This window comes from Gobio gobio (assembly GCF_949357685.1).
Source record: "Gobio gobio genome assembly, chromosome: 14".
Taxonomy (NCBI): Eukaryota; Metazoa; Chordata; class Actinopteri; order Cypriniformes; family Gobionidae; genus Gobio; species Gobio gobio.
Genome location: NC_137107.1, coordinates 24,118,931 through 24,145,038, shown reverse-complemented (window position 1 = coordinate 24,145,038; position 26,108 = coordinate 24,118,931). Strand labels below are relative to the sequence as shown.

General features: G+C 38.7%; 2 protein-coding genes across 3 annotated transcripts; both read left to right on the top strand.

Moving 5' to 3' along the window:
* Positions 1-1,310: 1,310 nt before the first annotated feature.
* ecscr (endothelial cell surface expressed chemotaxis and apoptosis regulator) lies at positions 1,311-9,243 on the top strand. Its single transcript, XM_079834856.1, has 10 exons — positions 1,311-1,654; positions 4,956-5,009; positions 5,393-5,506; positions 5,614-5,661; positions 5,825-5,890; positions 6,207-6,323; positions 6,393-6,491; positions 6,599-6,632; positions 8,481-8,551; positions 8,668-9,243. The coding sequence occupies exons 1-10, from the start codon at positions 1,594-1,596 to the stop codon at positions 8,766-8,768; spliced, it is 765 nt and encodes a 254-aa protein (XP_079690982.1). The 5' UTR covers positions 1,311-1,593; the 3' UTR covers positions 8,769-9,243.
* A 3,605-nt stretch (positions 9,244-12,848) lies between these two features.
* dnajc18 (DnaJ (Hsp40) homolog, subfamily C, member 18) lies at positions 12,849-26,105 on the top strand. 2 transcript variants are annotated; one of them, XR_013817978.1, is made up of 8 exons: positions 12,849-13,362; positions 15,545-15,740; positions 15,818-15,963; positions 16,381-16,593; positions 16,838-16,950; positions 20,411-20,520; positions 21,132-21,582; positions 24,106-25,728. XR_013817978.1 is itself a non-coding variant. In XM_079836003.1 (8 exons), the coding sequence occupies exons 1-8, from the start codon at positions 13,221-13,223 to the stop codon at positions 24,228-24,230; spliced, it is 1,218 nt and encodes a 405-aa protein (XP_079692129.1). In that variant the 5' UTR covers positions 12,849-13,220; the 3' UTR covers positions 24,231-26,105. The 2 variants fall into 2 exon arrangements, 1 of the variants encoding a protein (XP_079692129.1); XM_079836003.1 differs by having other exon boundaries at positions 21,410-21,582; positions 24,106-26,105.
* The last annotated feature ends 3 nt before the right edge of the window (positions 26,106-26,108 follow it).

The window sequence follows — 26,108 nt, the reverse complement described above, 5'->3', positions numbered from 1 at the left end:
TACTTGCGATGCAATCTTACCTGGGGGTTTTTATTTCCTGATTTGGTTTTCGGTAAGATGCCATGAAGCAGTAGAAGAGCAGAGCGGCTCTGCCTGTCCACTGTAGACTCTCGTTCAAAGCAGCTGTTTGGATGGAGGAAAAAAACGCAGCGGAAGCTCAAGCTCGACCTTTTGGCACCACCTTCCTGATTGTTTCTCACTTGCCTGTATCTCAAGAGAGAGAATGCACATAGTACATTTCGCAAGTCAAATAAATATTATATATAAATATATATATAAATATATTTAAATATATGATTATTAACAATGGTCGAGGACAATGATTTTTAACAGCATCTATGGTACTGAACGCATCAGTGCATGCAACTAAGTTCCTTATTGATATGTGAAATTATAATTGTGATGTGTTTCAATATAGTAGACTTGAATTATTTCCCTTCAAATTATATTTGTAAAGGTCTAGTTTGTTTTTATATCTATAAATAGATATGATTTTGTAATCTTTTATTTGATTTTGTTTCTTTCTTTCTTTCTTTTCCATTAATATCATTTTATTTTTGTATAGTTTGGCTGTACAGGCACTGACGCTCTTTCCGAGGTGTTTCTTCGCCATCTTTCGTTCTTTCTTTTGGTTTTCGTTCTCTCTGTTCGGTTGGTGTACAGAAGTTGTTCAGTAGTGTGAATGAACATATTACTCAGTGAAAAGCAACATTCAGGCTGCCAAAGCATGATCGCATGGTTTATTCAAATGTAAACTAATTGGACTTGAGGAAAATTCAGTGTCTCACTTTGAAGAGGAAAACTATATTATCATTATGATTCTTGATGATCTTCTTATTATTCTTACGATTAAGCTTACAGTTCTTTCATTTCCACTGTTTTCTGATCCTTGTTTGGTCCAGACGTGGTTTATTTCAAAGAAGGAATTTTATGGATTTGTGACTATTTTTCTTGTAATTTTCTCTGGAACTAAGTTTTCGCATTTGACTTCCTAAATGAAAACACATATTGTAAGCATGCCCTATGGGACAAATCACTTTTTTTACTCTTGAATAAAATATGCATGAACTAATAGTGTCTTTCCCCTTTCAATGCTGGCTTGAGAAAAAAAAAAGGTATTTATTTATTGTTCTCATTTATGAAAAAGAAACAGATTTTTCGACAGACCATAGTATACACAAGGTTCTTCATAGGAACTGCTATGTTTCAAATGCTCAATCAATGAGAGATTTTTTCCATAAGGGCATTCCACCTGTTTCCTGCTATTCTTTCACAGGAAACTTCCACAGGGGCCACAGTCACTTCTCCCTGAAACCAGAGCCTGTTGCCACTGACACACACCCATACACACGCTTCTCAGCAGGGCTTTGTAATACTATGTGCTCTCCCTCATGTGTTATACACAACAGGAAACAGATTTAGACATACTGGTTCACACTTCAACCAGTCACTTGCTCAAGAACATTTCCATGGAGATTTTTTGCTTGGCCGTTTTCATACACATTTAATTATCGTAATTATATCCTGATATCTGGGATACATTCGACTGGTTCTGTGTAGACGGATGTGAGTAAAACACATCTGGATTGAGCCATGGAGCTGCTTCTCTTTTTTCTCATTCTCATGATTGCATCTTCATCCATCATCTCAGCAGGTAAGTCCGTTTATATGCATGTGTGTGTGTGTGTTTTTATACAGTATATATACATTTTGTTAATCCTGGAACAACATTCCAGTCTGAAAATGTTGTCCTAACCCTATCCTCACCCCTAAACCTAACCATACCCATAGCCCCATAGCTTATCCCTAAAATCAGAGGAATATGTTTGAAACTATTATCTTGTCCTTCAAATCTGATTGGTTGATTGGAATGTTGTTTCCGAAATCAACAAAGATGCTGATCCAGAAACTTGAACTTGGTGAAATCACGTTCACCATGTACAGTCATGGCCAGAATTAGTGGCACCCTTGGTAAATATAATCAAAGATGGCTGTTAAAATAAATCTGCATTGTTTATCACTTTGATATTTTTTTTATTTTTTTTTTTTATTTAACTTTCATTGAAGTAAAAGAATTTAAAGTGGAGCGGGGGTGATTGGACACTAATAATGGACACAATTATTGGCACCCCTAGAATTTTTTAACCCATTTGTGCTGAATTTTTTCTGAATGGTTTCATGCATAGTCATAGTGTCCTATGTGAACATGTCCTGCGTTTATTTTCCCCAGGTTTTAGTTTTTTTCTTGAAAATCGTATTTGAATGTGCGCCATAGTTGCCGGTGGGCAAATATGTTGTATGCACCCCTTCAATGTCAAATTTGACTCGGAGGAGAACATTTGGCATCTAACTCAAAATAACTGCTTTCAACAGATCAATCTTTATTCATAAACAAATTTATTGTGTATAAAAGTTGGAGAACATTCGATGCAGACTCAAAAAAGCTGCATCTATCTTACAATCTGTTGAATATGAAAATACAACAAATACATTTGTTTTAAAGTGGTGGAACAAAGTGCAGCCATGAAGTTGGGCATTGTGTATCAAAAAATTTTATTAAAATAAATTAATATAATATAATGATGAAAAAATTACATCTAACAATATAACAAAAATAAATAAATAGTCCCTATAGTATTCAATGGCTGACTGGAGTAGGTGATTTCATATAATAATGTAAATGTAAACTCATTACTTGTCTGAATTTCCACATTATAATGGAATCATAAGCTACTAGTCATAAAACGAATGAGGGTCCTTGACCGATTAGAATGAAACGCATCCATTCCAAATTTGATGATGGGTCCTCAATATTTTGGCCCTTACACGACATAATATCATAAAATATGATATTTTTCCCTATCGAATTAAGGTCTGCTGTACAGTAGAGATGTCAGTTAAAGGGTTAAGTTATGTTTAAGGTGGGATATTATGAAAGCAAAAAGCACTAAACAAGACCAAAAATCTTGATTTATTAACCTGTTAACTCAGTATACCCCATTTCCCCATTATATGTATACTTACAAGTCATTTGCCCACGGGCAACTATAGTTGCCGCTTGGATTTTTGACTAAGTGTACAAAAAACTATATATCTGTTGTAAGATTTGTTTTGTTTGGATGATTCTAGAGACCTTCACGATTATGTAGATATATATATGTCAACAAAAAATACTTATTAGTAACATGAAAATAACCTTTCTTTGGGAGGATTTGCCTTCGTTATGCTTCCTGGAAGTAGGGAAGTTGGCAGTCTCATGTGACAGGAAGGAAGTTAATACCTTTTTTTTCTCTCTTTAAATCCTTTATTTAGTTGTTTTCTTGCGTGTCATTGAGATTAAAAACATGGATACTATCTAAAAAAATACTTACAAAAGGAAAATGACAACTATATACTGCGGCAACCATAGTTGCCGGTGGGCTTAAATGGGTTAAGAGTAAAATATCTCTGAAGTATATTCTCATTCATATTTACATTTTAGCACACCAAGGTGACTATAGGAACATGAAATTGTCCAGCCATGATTGTGTAAATATGAGGAAACACATTCCTAAATTCCCTTAATTATTCATCACAATGAGTAAAACCAAATGTGCAGCAAAAGATTATTGAGCTTCACAAAAGAGAAAGTGGCTGTAAGAAAATAGCTAAAGTATTGAAAACCCCCATTTCCACCATCAGGGCAATAATTAAGATGTTCCAAATAACTAAAGATGTTACAAATCTGCCTGGAAGAGGATGTGTGTCTATATCGTCCTAATCCACAGTGAAGAGGAGAGATTGAGTGGCCAAAAACTCTCCAAGGTTCACAGATGGAGAATTGCAGAGATGAGTTCAGTTGTGGGGTCAGAAAGCCTAAAAAAATTATCAAACAACCCCTACATCACCACATGTTGTTCGGGAGGGTTTCAAGAAAAATCCTCCTCGCTCATCCAAAAGCAAACTCCAGCATATTCAGTTGTCAGACACAACTGGAACTTCAAAGCGGACCGGATTCTAGATGAAAAAAAAAGAGCTTTTGACAGCAAACCCACCAGATGGGTTTGGTGCAAACAGGGATAAAAAGAACTCCATGCCCACAGTTAAATATACCGCTGGATCTTTAATTTTGTGGACCTGTTTTTCTGCTGGAAGTCCTGGACATCTTGTCCACATAGGTGGCATCATGGATTCTATCAAATGCCAACAGATAAAGAATCAAAACCTGACCGCTTTTTGCTAAATCTTATAATGGGCCATGGTTGGATCTTCTATCTGGACAATGATCCAAAGCAAACATCAAAATCAACACACAAATCACTGAACACAAAATTAAGCTTCTGTCATGGTCATCCCAGTCCCCTGACCTGAACCCTAATGTGTGGGCTGAACTGAAGAGAAGAAGCACCAACATAGAGCTGGGAATCTGAAGAATATTGAGAGATTCTGTATGGAGGAATGGTCTCTGATCTCTTGTCAGGTGTTCTCCAAACTCATCAAAGTTGTTATCTTGGCAAAAGGAGGTTGAAAAAGTATTGAATGAAAGGGGGCTAATAATTATGTCCGTGTTTTGGAGAAAAACATTTACTTCATATTCTTTCAATTCTTTTACTTGAATAAAAGATTTTTGCAAAAAAAAAAAAAAACATTTGAATGAAAGATGAAAAAAGATAAACAATGCAGATTTATTTTTACAGCTTTTGATCATATTTACCAAGGGTGCCAAATTCTAGCCATGACTGTATTGTATATATATACATCACACATTTACTTTTACTAACTAAAGTATTTTGAAATAAAAAGGGAACATTTGTTTAGTTCTTGCTAGTGGCCAAACTTTGATTATGAGTTGTCGTGAGTTATCTTAAATTGGAATCGTCACTGACCACGTACGGTGACCCCAAAAGCATTTAGGCACTTAAGCAAAGTGCTCAAATACTTTTTATGGCAATTTTATATATATATATTTCTCACAGGAAATGACACAAACTTTGAAAGTACAGCACCTCCAAAAATGGATTCAAGAACAGGTGAGTTATAATGTTTATAAATCTCAGTAACAACATTTTCGATCTAAACACGAATTTACCAAATGAAAGATTTTTTGAACATATATTAAACAATTACGAAACATAATTCTACCATTGTTTTTAATTAATAGCAATAGTTAAATGTCCAATAACATGCTTTCTAAATGTTGATGAACCAATTGCACATTAAGTGCAGAAGTCATTGCTTTACCATGTATAGTGATTTATAAAATATACATATAAAATATATATTTTTTAGTCTGTGGGCATAAGTCCCTACAGTTCCGCCAGTAGGCCTAATAGAAATATTTATTATTATTGATGGTCCCAGGTTCTTCTGTATATTCTCAGTTCACTTTTATATCTTAATTTCATTTCTGCAGTCCAAACAGAAAAAACAGTGTCTTCTACTTTTTCATCTCGACATGAGGATACCATAAACAACACCTCAAAAACTGTGAGCACAACCACAGCTCCTATATCTTCCAGTAACACAGGTAAGGCACAAATATAACTTCAGTTGATGTAAATATACAGTATAGTTTGCACAGCAGCACTTCTCATTTCCACTCACACATTTTACCCTGTGCCTCTGTTTCTCCAGGCAGTACTGATGGATCCTCTCTCATGTCATCTTCATTCAGCACATCAGGTATGAATTATGAACTGCTTTTAATTAGAATATTCAGAACGTGGGAGAAGATGTTGACTTTTTGTAGCTGTTTATAATCTTGCTTATCTAGTAAAGTTCTTTCTGTGAACTGTGAGGGTATCACAATGTTATGGAAAGTATAAGAAGTGTTTATTCATTACAGGACAGGCCATCATCACCAACTTTACATTAACACCAGACAAATCCTACACCGACACACCTATAACAGGTTTTACCTCCTGCTTTTGTGTTTTTCCACCCAAAAATTCTTATTTACTGAAATATGAAATAAGTACAATTTGTGTAAATTGACATAATTTGTTGTAAAATGTTCTAAAATCATTTAGCGAACATTCCCATTCATTTATGAAAAAGTTATTTCTCATTGTTCTCTAAACATTGAAAAAATCCAGCTGTAATTTAAAATGCTAGAAACATTTTTTCCTTATTTAAGTTGAAGAATTGGTCGTGTTGTGCAGTAAATCAAGCATTTTCCATTTTAGACTACATTAAACTATTATTTCACATGTTTGCTCTATGTGCAGTGGGTGTTTTTGAACTCCCAAAGACTTCAACAACAGTTCGTTCAATCATCAGCATGTCAGAGTTGACAGCTACACCTTCACAGGCACCAGACAGCAGTCTCACTTTGCTCGCCTTTGGTAGGTTTTATACACTCTCATGATGCACATTATTTCTGGTGCTAAAATATCTCCTGTCTGCAATTACAGGTGTGATGAGTCTTATACTCCTTTTAATTGTTGTCATGGTGATCTTGGTGACCACTATCAACCTCAGGGGACGTTGTAGAGATAACAGGCAGCACAGTGGTGGGTTTCTCTCTCATTCTGTCGGTTTTAAGATCATTCTTCAAAGCATACATGGCTACAAGCTTAAAATCTGTTTTGTTTTGGTGTCTGTTTGTTTGTTTTTATAGGTATTAAAAGCTGTGACTCTGTGGTATCGGACAGGTGAGGACTTAAAAACCCACATGAATACACATTTCTGTCATGAAACTCTAGATGGCACTGCTGAACACATTATTCTTTATACGGACTACTGGCACATCCGGGAACTTAACTGTCAATTGTTAAGTGTGTGGATGTATCTTTCACGCTCTTGGCAGGCAGGCTGGACATATAATTAATTACTTGACATCTTAGTGATTTCTTAGGTTATTCACACCTGGCGGCTGTGAACGGATGTTGTTTTGTGCAGCTATTTTGTATTTAAGTCTATGGGAAGTCTATTTTCGGGTCAGTGACTAAATTGACAATTCCCGGATGTGCAGGTAGTCCGTATAGGGCACAGCTGATTAGTTCCAGTAGCCAATGAGCTCGCTGCTCAACATTTAAATACTGGTCAGCATTTGCTATAGCAGTGCAGCGCACTTTCAGAAACCCTCCTCCTTCCCCAGCTCCACCTGTATAGATCTGCTATGGGTAATTCATGTATACTATATAATGTGGTGCAGGTATGACATCACATTGTAGGCCAAAACATGGAAGCGAGTTAGCATTTTAGCATGTCTGGTTCCCTCATACCGAAGTCAATGGGTTTTATGAATGGGATTTTGATTAAATGGCTGAAATCAGGTCAGTGGGGAACACAAGCTCAAAACACTTTCACATATTATTTTATGACATAAAATACATCAGTATTGCCCCATTCGTGATTTTTTTTTAAGCTGTTACGCGTCTTAAAGGGTTAGTTCACCCAAAAATGAAAATTCTGTCATTAATTAATTACCCTCATGTCGTTCGACATTTTTAGAACCACTGTAGTGAGATGGACTTTGTAACGACGTCTTTAGTACCTTTTAAGGGTCTTGAGAGTGAACCGTGCATTGTGCCAATGGAGGCCTTTCAGAGCCATCAGGTTTCAACTAAAATATCTTCATTTGTGTTCCGAAGACGAACAGAGGTCTTACGGGTGTCGAACGACATGAGGGTAAGTAATTAATGACAGAATTTTCATTTTTGGGTGAACTAACCCTTTAAAAAAGGCGGTTGCTAACAAGTGGCTAATTTAGACTACAGAGGTTGTTGAAGAGATTAAACGTCATCACGTCGAACAGATAAACTCAGTCCGCTTTTACAGCCTCATTATGCTCATAATTGTGCTCTTATAAACTAGTTTAACTCAAACAATCTGGGAAAATGTTTTGAGATAAAAACTGAAAGAGTTGTCGGAAGCTTCGTGATGGTGACGTTGAAATCGCGGGACCGTGGTATAGCCTACCTTTAGCCTTTGACTTCTGGCGACTGCATTTAGGCTTCAAAATTAATAAAAGTTGTGTTCATCTGTGATAATTATCTTTGACTAAACGTGTAAGTATCATAAACTTTTGTTGATCACAAAGCTTGTTTTTTGCGATAATCCAAAAGCCAATGGGAAAATCCTATTGGGTTTTCTCGAGAGAACCAGTGTGATGCTAACTGCCGGACCGCTTGGCCTACAAAGTGACGTCATACCTGCACCACTCTATTGTACAGCAGCAGCATGTCTTACTTGCTCACAGCAGTGTGGCGTGTATGTATTGGCAGTAGCAAGTCCCATACTTGCCCTGCAGCAGCAATAGCCTACAGCAGCAGCAGTGGAGCAGATTTGTCCTGCAAAAGACTAATCACATCAACATTGTCATATCCATTACTAAACACTCCAAGAGCGACAGAACTGTGAATCTGCAGTTATCATCATTGCTTGTTATATACGTATAATATAATATAATATAATTTTTAAAAAGTATATATTATACTGTATTTAGATAACAGATCTGTTGAAAATAAATTTAAGCTACTGTCTCAATTTTGTTCAAGCAACATGACCAGCAACTGTGAGAAAGAGAGCATCACTCTTGTCTCTGTGAGGACAATAAATACAGAAAACGGTAAGTATGTGCATTCCCTAAAAAAAATTGTGGGAACGATACCAAGAAAATAGCATCCTATTTGACATTATTCTACTAATATATGAAACCGTAACTGTAAGATTTCCTCTGTGCAGATACAGATTCTCCGCAGATCTCTTCAGTTCACAGCACTATAGTGGACAATGAGGACCAGGAATTTATCAGAGACATGCTGGGCATCAAGGATGGAGTTTGATTTCACTCATTCATTGTGCATGGAGACTGGAGGCGGCATACTTTTTTTATATATTTATAATGTTGATTGAATGTGAATTAATGTGCCTCTACTGATGGTCAGTGTACAGATCACACATTATGTTTATTACATATATTGCACTGCTTATGAAAAATATCATACACTTTTATATTAAACATGACTCATCTTTCAATGGTAAATGTCACATTTTGTGTTTCTCTTCTTTTTTTCAGAATAAAAAAAGTGCATTTACTGTATGTCTAATGTCAAGTATAAGTCAAAAAGTTTCGAGATAAGACCAATACGTCCAATTATACACTTTAAAACAAAATTGTATATGGCTTGATCATTTTGTGTAATCTTTTGCTGGGCAATGGCAGCGTTTTTTTTATATATATCGCTAAGGTTTTATGCATGTATTGTGAATTTGATATCTATGTATTTATTTATTAGGTAAATAATGATTTTTTTTTTCATGTCATTGTCCTGATCATCCTTGCAGATGTTTATTTTGCGATAGTGACCGGCTGACTGTACATCAGTGGTTTTCAACACACCTGATTCAAATCATCAGCTCATTAGAAGAGCATCTACACTCATCCAGACACATTTGTTTTTCTCTATGTTTTGGCCTTCCATCCACACTGAGAAAGTAGTTTTGTCTTGCAAAAACAGCTTTTTGAAGATTGTCAACTAAGCGGATGAATTTGACAATGCCATTTTCGCATTACAGTGTGGACTCGGAGGTATTTAAAAACGATGCTGCATGTTTAGTCATTTGATGCATATTGTACCGATAGAGAGAAAATTCGACAGAGATTCCACTGGAGGCAAGTTGAAGGACCCATGCGCAGTACTTTATTCACAACAAAACATAAAACAAGGACTTGGCAAAAACAAACTATAAAGAGCTTTAACCAACTCACCGACAGCGGGTTACAACATTCAATACTTGACAAAGACACATGGCAAACATGAGGGCTTAAATACACACAGACTAATGACAAGAGACACCTGTGAACAGTGATCAGACAATTAACCAATGACATGACACAACACATGAGGGCATGGGAATCACATGACAAGACCAGGAAGTGCATGACAAGACTGTGAACATGACAAACTCAAACATAACCATGAACATGATAAACTAAAAACAGAACCAAGAACAATGAACATGAACCAACACCAAAACACCCTGCGACAGATCCCCCCCCTCTATGGGCGGCCCCTGACGCCCAAACAATACCATAACACCAATGGCCTAACAGAGAGTCTCAACAAAAAGTCTTGGGGGGCGGTCTTGGGGGAGGGATGGTGGGCCAGGCCCGTGCAGGGGCACCGGACCCAGACATGACCTGGACGGGCCTGGGAGCGTGGGCGGACCTGGACCCTGTGGCGTGGGCGGACCAGGCTGTGGCGTGGGCGGACCTGGACCCTGTGGCGTGGGCGGACCTGGACCCTGTGACGTGGGCGGACCTGGACCCTGTGGCGTGGGAGGACCTGGACCCTGTGGCGTGGGAGGACCTGGACCCTGTGGCGTGGGAGGACCTGGACCCTGTGGCGTGGGCGGACCTGGACCCTGTGGTGTGGGAGGACCTGGACCCTCAGGCGTGGGAGGACCTGGACCCTCAGGCGTGGGAGGACCTGGACCCTCAGGCGTGGGAGGACCTGGACCCTCAGGCGTGGGTGGCCATGGCGGTAACGGCAGTTCAACAGGCCATGGCGGTAACGGCAGTTCAACAGGCCATGGTGGTAATGGCGGTTCAGGGGGCCACAGAGGCGTGGCCTTCATGGCCTCCATGTACCCCTTGCCCCCCCAAAAAAAAATGTCTTGGGCGGGACAGCGGGCTCGTGGGCTGGAGCCTGGACAGGGCCGTGGGCAGGAGCCTGGATGGGGCCGTGGGCTGGAGCCTGGACGGGGCCGTGGGCTGGAGCCTGGACGTGGTCTAGTAGCTACTACTACTATGAACCGGTTTGTGGTAAAAAAAGGTGCAAATAGGTTCTTTTAAGGGTACTGTACAAGCTGTTGTACCCCTTAAGGTACAATTTTGACTCCCTTTTTCTCTGTGAGTATGTCTCACCTGATTAAGACATGGTGTAACTGGATACTTGAGTTTAAGTCCCTAACTACATGTTTGAATGATAAGATAACATACCACTGTAGGTGATGTAGAACAAGGTTTTCAGGAGGTCCCCACAGCCCGAAACCGATAAATTTGACTTCCAGGGTCTGTGTTGACCAGGAGGTTTGGTATCTTGATGTTGCGGTGGAAGACATGCTCCCAAAAACTGTGCATGTCCATGCAGGGCAACGGGCACTCTGAGACCATATACTCGTCGGGATGGTCCTGCCAGTCCAGCAGCTCTATAAAGTGGCGACAGCAGGGGCCTTGATTGGCCATGGCTGTCAGGGCCACCTCAAGAGGAACTGGTCTGGGATGGTCAGGTTAGAAAACAGACAGCTTTCATGATAATCAGATGGCAGTGGTTTCTCATATAAGGATTTAGCCCAGTCTGTTTATCTATTGAAATATTTGTTATTTACATTAATCTGAAATGTTATAAATTGCAAACAGTGATTAAGAGGAGATGACATAGACAGCGCAGTCTACTTACAAGGTGGATGTAAGGCGTGTTCTTTGTCTTCGCTGTGAATTTCACAGTAACCTGAAGGCCATCCTTGCAATGGGTCCCTTCAAAAACAGTGCCGAATCCTCCTTCCCCCATCTTCTTGCCGATGGCGTATTTCCAGCAAATGTGGTCTATTACAAGAAAAAATAATTCTAGTTCATTTTGTGTGTGTGCGTGTGTGTGTGTGTGTGTGTGTGTGTGTGTGTGCGTGTGTGTGTGTGTGTGTGTTTTATTTTGGGTTATGACAGTAAACTCACCCTCGATCCTGGACTGTCCTGATCTTGAGGCCGGACGTCCTCCACTTGCTGGTCCTCGGCAGAATAGCAGGGGAGACTTCAGGACTACTGAAAGGAGGTTCCTGATGATCATTGTCCTCTACAGTACAGATGACGTCCTGTACTAGAGAAGTCTGATCTAAAGAGAGGAATATCAACCAAAAGCTTGTTTTAATCAAATAATATCAAAATGTTGCACTCATATTAATTCTTCATTTAGGGGAGCCTTGGTTACTGGAAATCTTGAAAGACTGGTAACACTTTATAATAACTATGAAACATTAGTTAAGCATTTGTTTCCTTTTTCTGTTCAGAAGTTATTTATAAAGTATGAAAATACAATTAGTATTAAACACATTATAGATATGCTTATAAATCAAGAATAAAGCATTTATAGCAGTATTTATAAACTGCCTATTAATTAATGCTTTATAAATGATGAATTAACTATTTACTAATGCTTAACTAATGCTTCATAGCGTGTAGTCATTATCAAGTGTTACCGAAAGGGTAGACTTCAAACTATGTTTCATCTATTTATCACGTCTTGGAAAAGAAGTCACTGATCTGCATTTTATAATGATTATAATGTGGCATTTACAGAATACACTGAGGTAGCCTATGTGCAAAATGGAACGAATGTGATAAATGTGTTATAACTTGTATAGGCTATTTAGACTTCTAACACTAAGCTGTGTGGTCACACTTCAGGTTTGAATTCCCCTATTCCCTATTCTCCACTACCCCCACTTTTTTTGATACTTTACACACGGTCCATTAGATGATTTTTCACCTGAAGTGGTTGTGCTTTCCTCATAGCCACATGAGGGCGGCAGACATCGCTTTCATCATGAAAATTACTGTGCATCCCCCTACCAGTCTGTTTCTGTTTTTTACGGAATGTACTGTTAGTAGTATGAATTCAAGGGCCCTACAAACCCTAGTGACGGCCCTGCTTATAATTTTGGGGATGTTAACTTAAAACAATTCTAATCTAAAAAAGTGAGGCCGTTGTAAGGTCAGTATATGATAACCATCAAAGCTCATGTTTATCCAACATATGATTCTAAACTATATCAACAAATAACGGGTTTATCCATAAACACACACGCCAGCAGCACATGTATGTTGCCATCATGCCATTTACGGCAAGGTTTCTCGTTTTTTGATTGGTTGTTTGGATTGTAGTCCCGCACCATGCGCTTCCGCTTCCGGTTAGCGATGGAGGTTGCAAGCAGTATTGCATTTCTGTCTTTCTCGCACATTTTACAATGACGAATCCAAAGGGTCAAACATGAATACTTTTGATAATAAATTCATATTCGATTAAGTCGCGTCGTAGAGGTGTCATTTAAGAGCGGAAGATGCGTAGAATCGGAAGTGAAATGGTTGTTGTTGCATTAGCATAACGCACTAGATTTAGCTTCATGTCAACAACATTGCGAGTCATTTTTACACCCAGACGAGACTTATTTTGATCATTTTGCTTCACTTAGTTCATTTGCAAGTCGTTTCATGCGGGTTTGAGGTGTCATTGCTTGAAATGACAATGTTTGAGATAGACAAAGAGGAGTCTGACAGGCTGATAGAAAAAGCCAAGCTGTGTTTGCGGTCAGGACGCAAAGAGAAAGCCTTGCAGCTGCTGTACGAGGCGCAGAAGATCTACCCCAGCACCCGGGCCAGAGGTTTGTATCATGCTGCTGTTGTTTGACTGACAAATCAGGTGTGTTTGGGCCGTGTGCTGAATAGAAATAGAAAGTGCAGCGTCTGGATGTTGTGTGTTATATAATCTGTCATCAGGTCAGCGGTGGGTTTGGGTCTCCTAGTGGTTGAAAACATCTAAGATTGGACGTTTTGAATGCTTTGATGTCTCTCAGTGGGGGCTAATCTTGTGAAACTTTCGTAAGAAAAAACTTATGTCATAAACTGCATCATTTCTACCTTTTCGCAAAAATAAAAAAAAATATTTTACCCTCATGTGGTTCCAACCTGTATGCTTTTATTGCTGCTATAGAACACACACACAAAAAAAATATGTTTTTAAGAATGTTGGTAACCAAACAATTTAGGTTCCATTTTATGGACAAAAATACAATGAAAGTCAATGGGAAGCAAAACTATATTTTTTACGTTTAAAAAAGGTTAGTTTGCCCCAAAATGAAAATTCTGTCATTAAAGGGCATATTGCAGGTTGGAGACTCCAGTGAGTCAATGTATAGAAAAATAATGTAGGAACTAGATTTTCTTTAAAATATACTTTAAAATACGCTATTAAGGCGCTCAGTGTCGTTTTTGTGAGAAAATTTTACTTTACTTTTACTTTACTATTCCAAACGGCCAACGAAACGGCCACTTTATCTACTAAATTTGTGCTCTTATGTCTTTTTAAAACATTTTAAATCCTGCATTACCTTTTCATATGGTATTTTCATACAAGGTTATATATTAATCTCGAAAAAAATTTAACCTGCAATATGCCCTTTAAGTAATCGCCTTCATGTTGTTCCAATCCTGTAAGACTTTCGTCTTTCATCTTCAGAACACAATTGAAGATATTTTTGATGATTTCGGTCCCTCCATTGGCAGCTACGCAACTGCAACTTTGATGCTTCAAGAAGTTCATAAAGCAATCGTAAAACTAACCCATATCAATTGTGCGGTTTAGTCCGAAGTTTTCTGAAGAGACTCAATCGATTTGTATGATGATGATCAGATTCAATTTAGGCTTTTATTCACATATGAACATTCAACAACTCCACATTAGTTGTGGTAAACGGAACCTCAAGCATGTTCGCTAGATCAAATCTCTTCAGAAATCCACTCAATTCATTTGGATTAGTTTTACGATCTCTATGAACTTTTTGAAGCGTCAAAGTAGTTGCGTAGGCTGTCAATGGAGGGACAGAAAGCTCTCAGATTTCATCAAAAGGATCTTCATTTGTGTTCTGAAGATGAACGAAAGTCTTACAGGTTTGGAACAACATGAGAGAGAGTAACTAATGGCAGAATTTTAATTTTTTTTGGTGAACTAACCCTTTAAAGTCACAATGATTCCAAAATTGACAATTCTTGTTTTTATGGAATATTGCAGTATTTATTATAAATGATTTATCCATGCACATCATTATTCTTTAAATGTGCCCTCGTATTATTTAATCAAAATAACAACCTGTCACTCACATCATGACATCACAGCAATAGCAAACCACAACCATCCAATCAATTTGTGATAAACAAAATCAAGTCCCTCTGTAGATTTGTTATTGTTTGAGAAGTTTTTTTGACTTGGATCCATCCATCATAAAAGATATCCACATGGCTCTGGGGTGTTAATAAATGCCTCCTGAAGCGATTCACAAATTAGAAGTCTAAAACAAGATTTTAAAAAAGAAATATAAGAGGAGCTTGAGCTTGTTGCCCAGCCCTATTTGTTTGAAACGCGAGAGGCGTCAAAGCTTACGCTACTCCTATATCTTTCATCATACATCGTGTCAGAAGTTACTCTTTTGGCTTAAGTTGACTTGCGTCGACTGTCTGCTTAAAGCTAGTTATTTTAGTTGTTAAAGTCTTAAATATGGATTTTTTTTTTAATTGATTGTATTAAACTTTTGTAAGACAAAAGTCATATACACCTAGGTTGGCTTGAGGGTGAGTAAATCATGGGGTAATTTTCATTTTTGGGTGAAACATCCCTTTAATGGAAATGTTAAAAGAGCAACAGGCCCAAACGTGTACCAGCAGAAAAAGTGTCCTAATGTCCTAACAGTTTTTTTGTATACATAAATAGTATGCAAGTAAAAGCTGGTTCTAAAAGTCACTACACTGAATGCAACAATATATTAAATGATCCCTAATTTCTCTCATTAGTACTGATCGATGCCATCGTGAAGAATGGTGGCACTCCCCCTGAAGAGGAGCGCACCTTCACGCCTCCACCTGGCTGGAGAAGCTCTGATGAAGACGGCCCGGCTCCACATCAGCGGACCAGAGTGCAAGAGAGAGCAGAGGGGTCCAGCGATGACAAGAAGAGCTACACGGAGGAGCAGCGGCAAGGAGTGCTCAGGTACTGACGGAGGAATTATCACCCAAAAAATTACAATTCAGTCATTATTTATTGATCTACTTCCTAAACCTGTGCAGGATAAAGAGATGCAGAGACTTCTATGAAATTCTGGGGGTGCCAAAGGATGCTAGTGATGAGGACTTAAAGAAAGCCTATAGGAAGCTGGCGCTACGCTTCCACCCGGATAAGAACTGCGCCCCTGGAGCGACCGATGCTTTCAAAGGTATCTTATATAGGTTATGATTATATCTTTTTGTTTGTTTTTGAATAAAAAAATACTTGTATTCTTTAAGGATACATTAAATTGATCAAAAGTTACAATAAAGACTTTTACAATATAACAAAAAATTTTATAAAATTTGCAGCACAACTTTTTTCAACATTTTTTTACACCAAATCAGCATATTAGAATATTTTCTGAAGGATCATGTGACACTGAAGACGAGTAATGATGCTGAAAATCAAATCACAGAAATCAATTTCATTCTATAAAATGTATATTAAAATAGAAAACAGTTATTTTAAGTTGTAATAATATTGTTTCTACTGTATTTATCATCAAATAATTGCAACCTTGGTGAATATAAAATTCATATATAGCTTTGATATTTGGATTTTTACACTCCCATCCTCTATTCAGCTATAGGCAATGCATATGCAGTGCTCAGTAACCCTGAGAAAAGGCAGCAATATGATGAATGTGGGGACCAGGGCCCTGCTGAGGCATCCAGTCACACTTCAGCCCAAGCCCGTCATGCGTACGGGCACCATCGCTCCTTCAGCAGAGACTTCGAGGCTGACATCTCCCCAGAGGAGCTCTTCAACATCTTCTTCGGGGGCAGATTTCCTACAGGTCTGAACCTCTATGAAGCATTACACCTGACTAAATAGTTTTTATTTAATTAGTGGGTTTTCATTTATAAAACTGGATTTGAACAAACCACTAAGTATTAAACCTTGGCACACATTTATATTTATATATTTTTAAGTTGCTATTATTTTGCTATGTGTCCATCACATTTCTCGGCTCCAGTAATTAATACAAACTAAAGATTTCTAACACATTTAAAGAACAAACAATCCTTATCCTCATGTAGGCAACATCCATGTGTATACCAACCGAGGAGCTTCTTACGCTCATTATTACCAGCCCCGCAGACGGCGTGCGTACGAGAGACGGGAGGAAGAGGTGGAGGAGAGCCCCAGTCAGGTGAGAGGATCCTACATCACTTAATTATGTGAGGACACAGGTCAGGGGCTAAAAGAAGACCAATCCTATGACTAATAAGTGTCCATGAAAAAAAACATGTAAAGTCATTAGGTTTCATGTGACTTTGAAAAACGTTTAATAAATGATGACACAAAAAATTTATATATCATCAAAAAAAGTACAATTTTCATTACATCTTAAACAAATGTCAGTGTACACATCTTAATCATTATTTTCCAAAATATTATATAAAAAATATTTTAATTACCGTATTTTCCGGACTATAAGTCGCTCCGGAGTATAAGTCGCATCAGTCAAAAAATGCGTCATGAAGAGGGAAAAAAAAATATGTAAGTCGCATAGAGAGGCGGTTGCGTTGCTTGAAGCGGTAACACCAAGAAGGCCCGCCTGCAAAGTAATTTATATTCATCTCCTTGGCAACTACCAGGGTGTGGAGACGTAACTGCACCGTTGACAAGCCTCTCCCGGCAGAGCGTTGTTCAAGCACCCATCTGTGGACTCGTTCCTCCAGCTCTGCCCATCTTGCTTTCAGTCCGCGATTAGCTTTCTTTGTTTTCTTCATTACAGTTAAAAGTAACCTCTGCTTTTTGCCAGTCCCTCACAAGTTTCTCACTCACTCCAAACTTTCTTTCTGCTGCTCGTTTTCGTTTGTAATCTGCAGAATAGAATTTTCTTTTTGGGGAGCATTTTGTTTGTGTTCAGTCTTTCTCAGTTGTCTTTAAAGGTCCCATGGCATGGCATTTTTCTATTATTTTATAATGTTTCCTGAGGTGTACTTATATTGTTAGTATGATTTTTACATCATAAAATGTCATAATTTAGAAATAAAAGGCATTTTTTCTATACTGCTGTTTGCCCTGTGGCTGAATGCCCTGCTTCAAGAGGTGTGTCTGCTGTGAGACTTCAGTGAAAACGCCCACTGTTGTGATTGGCTGACATCTTTGCATTTTAAATGAGCGGAGGGGGCGTGGTTTAACAAGGTTTACGAGGCACGAGCAGGCACGAGCTGCTGCCAGAGAGACGGATGGACCTGAGTTCACTTCACATCAGTTCTGTCAGTCTCAGTTCAGTGCTGTTGTAGTTACAGCATATACTTCAGGTTATTAGTTTATTTCTAGTCGGAGGGACTGTCACTCATGTCAGAAAGTTAGTAACTTTAGTAAATTATGGATCAGCGCTGACTGGAGACGCGAACAGTTTAGAACGATTCAGTCCGATTTGGTGAACTGATTCGGTTCACTAAAAAGAACCGGTTCAATAGAATGATTAGTTCCCGAACCGGACATCACGGAGACAGAGCGATTGCTAACAAAGTTATTTATAGTAACTAATGAGTTATGAGAGCGCTGTCTGTCAGCGCGAGTTTATTGTGTTTGTATCTGAGAGTTCTGAATAAACACGAGTCCCAGTCACGTCAAGTCCGTCTTCATCATTATTACCAACTTTGTAACACATGCAAAGTACCATTACAGCTGTCGAGATGAACGAGTTACGAGTAAGTGTTGATAATAGCATTAATTTTAGACATGTTCCTATCATATGAAAAGCCTCAGTGACCCGCATTGAGTACACAGCGCAAACAAAGACACAACAGCAGTAATCGAATGTAATCCAGTTTATTTGGGGAAAGCTGGCTAGCCTAGCCTAGCCGGATACGCTCACGCTTACCCCCCTTCTGCTTAATCTCGCGCCGCGTAAGGCGCCTCCGCTGTGGGCCAGATGCAGTACTGGGGGTCGGGGATGTTGAAGGCCCACCGGTCAGCCGGAGCTTCGGCGTGTGTGAGGTTTATCTGTAAAGATGTGGCTCTCTATGTTGAGCAGAAACGACTGTATGCACATTTTAGAACAGATAGACGCGACGAGGACGTACAAAAACACTGACTCACAAGATAGAAAACACGAAAACACCGTTCTGTCGAGAGAGAAAGAAGCCGCAGTGTGTGCACGAATAATAAATAATTAGCTACACATCAGAAATCACTGATCACAGATCAGAAGGAACTGAAAAAAGACTTCTGTTTTCATTTGTACATCCAAACACTGAGAAACTGCCAGCGTTCACTCGTTCACAACCCATGATCTCTCTCGCGTTTGCATGGGCGTGCCAGATTCTCTGGGCGGAGGAAAGGGAGGTAACCGTTCCTGCTTGGACGTCAAACCAGGAGACTTCAGGATTGGCTCGTCTGGCCTGTCATTTTCTCAAAGGCAGAGAGAGACAGCCAGAACTCGGGTTTACACCGATCAACATTTCTATCCACTTGGGGACAATATTCAGGCTAGGGGAACTCATATTAATGTTGAAAAACCTCATAAAATGAAAATTTCATGCCATGGGACCTTTAAGTTAATATTTCAGTTTTCAGTTGTTTTCAGTTCATTTTTACAGGGGTAGGTTACAGGAGCAGCATAGAGCGCCCTCTCGTGGCTGTAGACGTAAATGTCAGTCAGTAATTAATTTTGATTAATTCGCAGGACCAGCCAAACTATGAAAAAAAAGTGCGACTTGTAGTCCGAAAATACGGGTAATTAGAAAATCTCATTAAGTTTTAGTAGTTTAACCATAGGACATGTCATGTGATGTTATGAGGTCTGCAGGGCTCCTCTCTGCAATATCATTTCTTGTTCATTTAGTAGATACATTTAGTAGACACATAAGAACGTAAGGCTAGCCTAGAAATCTAGACGCACCCTAGCGGCAGAAAATGTATTTTGCCGCGAGTGTAGTCTAGCAACTCTCGGTAGACCTGAGAGCTGGAAAAACCAAACTCTGGTCAGGCCAATCACAGCGTGTGTAGAGTCGGCGGGCGGGCTTAACATAATGACGGCACGTCACGGCAGAGTTGCGGAGGTTCTGCGTGCTAATCGTAAACAAAGAAGCTGACGAACAGCTGCCTTTTGAATCTGCTTTTGCTGCGACTCTGGAAGACTTGGAGTTAAGCTTTTCTTTGAGAAAATAACAAGTCACTGAAGTCATTCTTAAGAAAAGAAGATATGTTCGAAGTATTGCTTACCGGATACGGCGAAAGTCTATCAAGTAACGTTAGCTCGGCTTCACCTTCTTCTTTGCTCTGGTTGGTCCAATTGCGTGCAGAGGGAATTTGAAAGACAACCGTTTATCCCGCCCCTCGGATTGAGCGCTGTCAATGGTGAGTTTCCAGACCCAACATTCTGATGTGGGTCTGGCTTGTCAGGCTACAGTAAGGCAGTTTTGCTAAAAAATATTTTCATAAGAAATAATAATCAGAATCGCCTTGTCGACTAACAGAAAGCTGCTCGGTTTGAAAGTGCGCTTCATACATCACAACACTATTGACAACAGAAATTGAACCCTTTTTGCCTGCAAAACTTTATTAATGTGACCGCATCTTAATTCAGTTTCTGATTTTCATATTTGAAACATGGCCCGTCTCTATACTTTTTCCTGTTTTTCTTCGTGTAGAACAACTTCACAGCTCTCCTGCAGCTGCTGCCGGTGCTGGTGCTCATTCTGATCTCTGTGTTCACTCAGCTGATGGCCACCAACCCTCCATACAGCCTTTTCTACAAACCGTGAGTCAAATAATACATACAAAGCCTAGAACGCATGCTAAGGTTACTTTACTTCCTGAACAAGCGTGCGCCGAGTCCATATTAAGCCTTGTCTGTGAAACCGCGGGTATATGTCTAGGAATTTTAGTCTATAGTTTTAGTCAATGAAAACCTGAATAGTCACATGCTGCATAATGGATAAATTGATGATCATAAAATTATTTTGCTCAAAATTACAATCGCAATAAATCGTTTGAGAAATTTCTTTACATTTCATCATAATTATTGCACTTTCACCTATAAGCACAAATCAGGAGAATGTCAATCTCATCTGTTTTTCCTGATTTATTATTGGCTATTTGTCATATAAATTAACATTTTTGAAAACGGGTAAAACAAGAAACTTCTTAAGTGCAATTATACCGCAACCACGATTGCAAATATATTCGAGATCCATGTTTGCATTTATTACAGTTAATCACTGAGAATGTTTTATTGCAGATTTAGTCGCAGGTAACAGCACAAACAGCTTGTGACAGAACACAGACTGGCTGAATGACACTTTCATTTAAGCAGAATATCTCAAATGGAGATTGCTGAACTCCAGCTTACTTGTTTGTCTGTGTTTTCAGATAATCCACGCTTCTTCTGCAGGGTAGAGAGCTGTTGTTAGTAAAGCACTGGGCAGAAAATGTATCCTTTTAACAGAAAAACTCTGAATGGGGGATTTAAAATCTTGACATCAGGCTTGTTAAAAACAAAAAAATCGTCATTGTCTCTTCTTAGTCATGGAAAAAAAGGTTGTTAACAAACATTTTTCACCATAGGCTGGTCAAACACGCAGCGCATAATGCATGATGTAAAACATACGCTTTAAGAAAAGAACTGACAAATACTCTCCGTCTCACAGGTCCATGGGGTTAGTGGTGTCCAGGGAAACCCAGCACATGGGTGTGCCATACTTTGTGGATAAGAGTTTTGAGAAGGAGTACCGTGGTGCTGACCTGGACGAGCTGGAGAAGACCATTGAGAGCGACTATATTGACCACCTACAGAGCAATTGCTGGAAAGAGAAGCAACAGAGTAAGATATCGTCTCATCCATTAGTTTTAGTAATAGCTGTAAATTGCACAGCTGTAATACAGGGCTGCCAACTTTTGAGTTCAGCTTGGAGTGAGAATTAGGGAGGGAGAGTGAGGGGGGGAGTATCGACACCACTTACAATATTTGATTCATAAAGCTTGTAATTTGATTTTGATCTCGATTCAATATCGATTCACTTGGATGGATATATGGAAAAAAGGAAAAAAATGAATGTTGAGAGTTTAAATAACAACTGATTTTTACACAATGCATATTAGGCCATTTTTATAATAATGTTTTAAAGGTGCACTATGTAAAATTTTTGCAGTAAAATATCCAAAAACCACTAGGTCAGTGTTATATATTTTGTTCGGTTGAGTACTTACAATATCCCAAATTAATCCAAATATTTGTAAATCGTTAGAAAATTGCTATTTTAACCAAGGAACCGGGACTTGTGAGGGAGTTGATGTCGATGGCGTCATATCTGCGTTCCCCTCAGTTTCAGTTTATTTTGCAGAAACGCTTTACTCTCACTTCAGTGTGAACAAGTGTCATAGCAGCCGCAGAGCGAACGCACAGAGTAACATATAATTTTCAACACACTCAGATGTTTCTAATATGGTAAACAGAGCTACGTTACCTCATACTCATGACCAGAAAAGCGGAAGTGGCACCGGTGACTGTGTCATAATAAGAGTCCCGCCGGCGGCGGCGACAATGCCATAATAAAGGTCCCGCTGCTCGCGAGGTGTGTGTTTCGTTGATCTTATTAACAATCACTCCAGCTGCCTTGCTCAGCTCCCACAACACTCTGTCCTGCTCTGCTTCATACTACAGTAACGTTAATAATCGCATCCATAAACATGATTTCTGCCCGAGTCCTATCCCGATTCTCTGTGAGGTGAAGACCACATCCCATGATTCTGCACTCAAATGTGGCGTCACCAAACTACGCCTTTGTTTTGAATAGGCGTCCTCTAGTGGACAGAAAAGTTACATAGTACACCTTTAAATGGTATTAGAGTAAAAATATAATGAATAGGCAATATAGTGCTTTTTTTGTTGCAAAATGCTATTCTGTAGAGTAAATTTTTCTTGTTAACTATACAGTTTATGATCATTGAATGGCTTTTTTTGACGTAAATGTAACATTACGTGACGCTACAAAAGACGCGAGCGCAATGGTCATACATGTCCAACTAGTCCATGTTTACATAGAAAAACAATTGAAATGTAGCATATGGAATGGAAAAACACATACTTTGTGTACGGCCCTTAAAAATATAACTTTTTAAACACAACAGACAGTGGTGCATAATGTAGACAAGCACAGCAGCATTAGGAATATCAAATATTAGGGAGAACAATTTGGACATTTCTAATTATTGGGGGGGACTTGTCCCCCTCTGTGCCTATGGTGGTTTGACCCTGGCTACAGCTATCTGTCAAACCACATTAAAGGGATAGTTCACCCAAAAACACATTTTTTATGTTTATCTGCTTAACCCCAGGGCATCCAAGATGTAGGTGTCTTTGTTTCTTCAGTCGAACACAAATGAAGATTTTTAACTCCAACCGTTGCAGTGTGATAGTTGTATAATGCATGTCAATGGGGATATTTTAGAGTAAGCTATGAGAGTAAAAACACATAAACATACGAATCCATATTAAACCATGCGGCTCGTGGCGACACATCGATGTCTTAAGACACGAAACGATCGAGTATTTATTATTTTTTTCCCTCTTATCAGAGGAATGTCATCTAACGTTAGTATTCCCAGCGCCATAACTTCTGGCAAATAAGGTCAAAATACTGGCGCGATCAAATGTATATATTCGTAGATGCCTCATTTGACTGATCCGCGCAGGCACTAATGAGGAATCTATGTATATATCTATGATCGCGCCGCTATTTTGCATGTATTTTGACCTTATTCGCCGGAAGTGATGGTGCGGGGACGGCTGATGCAGAGCCATAGAAAAAAAATTAAATATATTTTAAAGATATTTTTCTTACACAAACGCATCAATTCGCTTCAGAAGGCCTTTATTAACACCCCGGAGCCGTGTGGAGCACGTTATTTGACGGACAGATGCGTTTTTTTATGGAATTCAAAAACAGAGCAACTACTACTGCTATTATAATGCTTGGATTAGCCAGAACATTTTTAATATAACTCAGATTTTATTCGTCTGAAAGAAGAATGTCATATACACCTCGGATGACTTGAGGGTGAGTAAATCATGGACTAATTTTCATTTTTGGGTGAACTATCCCTTCAAGAGTGACAACATTTTATTTTTTGTTAGAATTTCGTCAATAAAACTACATTTGAAAGCTGAGACATTTTCATATTAGAAGTAAGCTGCTCTGACATTGTCAGTGTCCTCTCTGCTCTGCTGTTTTTTTTTCACTGTGTGAGAGCGTGGACATGTGGCGTGAGAGCATGAATGCGCAAGATTTGGCAGCCGTGCTGTAATATAAACCCCTATTATTAAAACTGAGCTGTTTTGTTTTAGAATCGGATCTAGCTAACCTGGGCCAGCTGTACCGAGACGATCGGCTGAAGCAGAAGGCTGAGACCATGAAACTGGATCACTGTGACAAGCTGCACCGCTTCATGGGCAGACAGAGAGGAGAGTGAGGCATCGTTGATTCGTCGTCCTCCAAGACAGCATGGTCAGCCTAATCAAAGAGCTTTTAGTATCAGTTACATATTTCAATTTACTTGGGTGTGTCACCTTTTTTGGAAGGAGAAAGGAAGGAGTAAGACGTGTTAAAGCAGTAGCCCAAGCTGATTTTCTCGTGAGCGTTTGTGCCTTTCATCCGTTAATGGGGTGAAGTGTGAAGGCCTTTGAAATGCTCAAGCATCTGATTCAGCTGCGATGCACAACCGCGTGTGGAAGAGGGTAATTCGTGCGAGAGCCTGGAATTTTTTCCTTACGTTAAGGAGCACCGTCTCCAGGCTTGCCGGCAGGATTAAAGCTAGTGATTTTTGTTTATTAGTCGCATTTAAGCTTTGTTTATAGGAGTTTAACTTATTTAAATTAACATATTTCATTTATTTCTCCTGAATTTGTGCTGTGAATTACATTTGACAAAACAGTATAACTTTTAATAGGACAAACGCGTTTTTTTGTTTGTTTGTTTTTCGAAACAACAAACGCTTCTCAAAAACAGGGATATAAACCACTACAGCTTTTTAAAGCTCTCTGGACGTAGCAACAAAAAACAAAAAAAACTTGTGTACATTAAATTAGTGTTACGGTCAATTGTTATGGTGCTGTATGTTTTGGACATGAAAAGGTCAGCCAACTGTTTTTAAGAATTTTTTTTTTTCTGAAGAAAGTAAAATGGCCAGCGCACTGACAGAAATGCTAAACGCCATTACCTCGGATTTATTAATCTGCAGTATTTGATTTATATTTTGGCACTTTATTTGTCTTCGCTTCTTGTGTTTTGCATGCATCCATCCATGCAACTTGTTAGTGTTCGAAGCTGTTAACAGTACAGTTTAATATCAGTAATTATAAATAGGCAAATAACCATTACTGGGCATCTGTTTTGAACTACAATTAATGTTTTACCTCATGTCATTGAACACTATGTTCTATATATAATAACATACTGATCTTTAGCACAGATTTTAGCATGAGATGTTCAGAAACGCTACAGGAGGCATCCTTATTCGGGATGGAATAGAGGAAGCATATCGGATGTGATGTGGAGAGTTTGTGCCATTAATGGTATTGTGATCTTGTTTCCATGCAGTACGCAAACTGTCGGAAAGTTTTGTTTGGATTGAGTGCGTTTTGTGCCGCTTAAATAAAACATTAATCAAACAGAGTTTCTCTGTGGTCTGTGATTTTCCAACGTTGTATGCTTTGTATGTTGAATTCATTCAATATTGACCAAAATTGTCAGGAAGAGGCGATCATGCCAGTCTCATAATTTGTTCCTTTTTGTGCTATAAAAAGTGCTGTAAAACTAAAATGATCATTAATAAAAATTAAACGGAAATCATTTGCCTTTTAAAAAACTGTACGACTTTCTACTTTCTGCGTGGAACACAAAACAAGTTTTCTTCACACAATGAAAGTGAATGGTTAGCAAAGATTTTCAATAAATAATGACTTAAAGTCTGTATGAAATGTGACTTCTAATCTATTTTCTAATGTTCATTTTTGTGAATGATTTATTCATTCAATCCCTGTTCCAATTTTTTTTTTTTTACCTCAATTTAAAGGTGCCCTGCCACACATATTACATTACTTTTGTGGTAATGTCTGAAGTTCTACCATGGACTCTGTAACATTTTTTGTTAACATTCTAGTGTGGTATAAAAAGCCTGCAGGAAGACTGCCCGATCAAGAGTCATAAATATCAAATGTTTGCATGAACATTAAAACCTGTCTAAGTTTTTGTTGTTGTTTGGAACAAGAATATAGCATTGTAGGAGGAAGTGAAAGGAATACAATATCAGTAACCTTGTTCACACATAAAAAGGCTTTTAAATTTTAGT

Bases quoted from the DNA above. Each gene is read 5' to 3' on its own strand.
- dnajc18 (XM_079836003.1), top strand. From the start codon at position 13,221: ATGACAATGTTTGAGATAGACAAAGAGGAGTCTGACAGGCTGATAGAA. The intron at 15,741-15,817 runs GTACTGACGGAG...AAACCTGTGCAG, and splicing joins CAGCGGCAAGGAGTGCTCAG to GATAAAGAGATGCAGAGACT. The intron at 16,594-16,837 runs GTCTGAACCTCT...ATCCTCATGTAG, and splicing joins CGGGGGCAGATTTCCTACAG to GCAACATCCATGTGTATACC.
- ecscr (XM_079834856.1), top strand. From the start codon at position 1,594: ATGGAGCTGCTTCTCTTTTTTCTCATTCTCATGATTGCATCTTCATCC. The intron at 5,507-5,613 runs GTAAGGCACAAA...CTGTTTCTCCAG, and splicing joins TATATCTTCCAGTAACACAG to GCAGTACTGATGGATCCTCT. The intron at 6,492-6,598 runs GTGGGTTTCTCT...TTGTTTTTATAG, and splicing joins AGATAACAGGCAGCACAGTG to GTATTAAAAGCTGTGACTCT.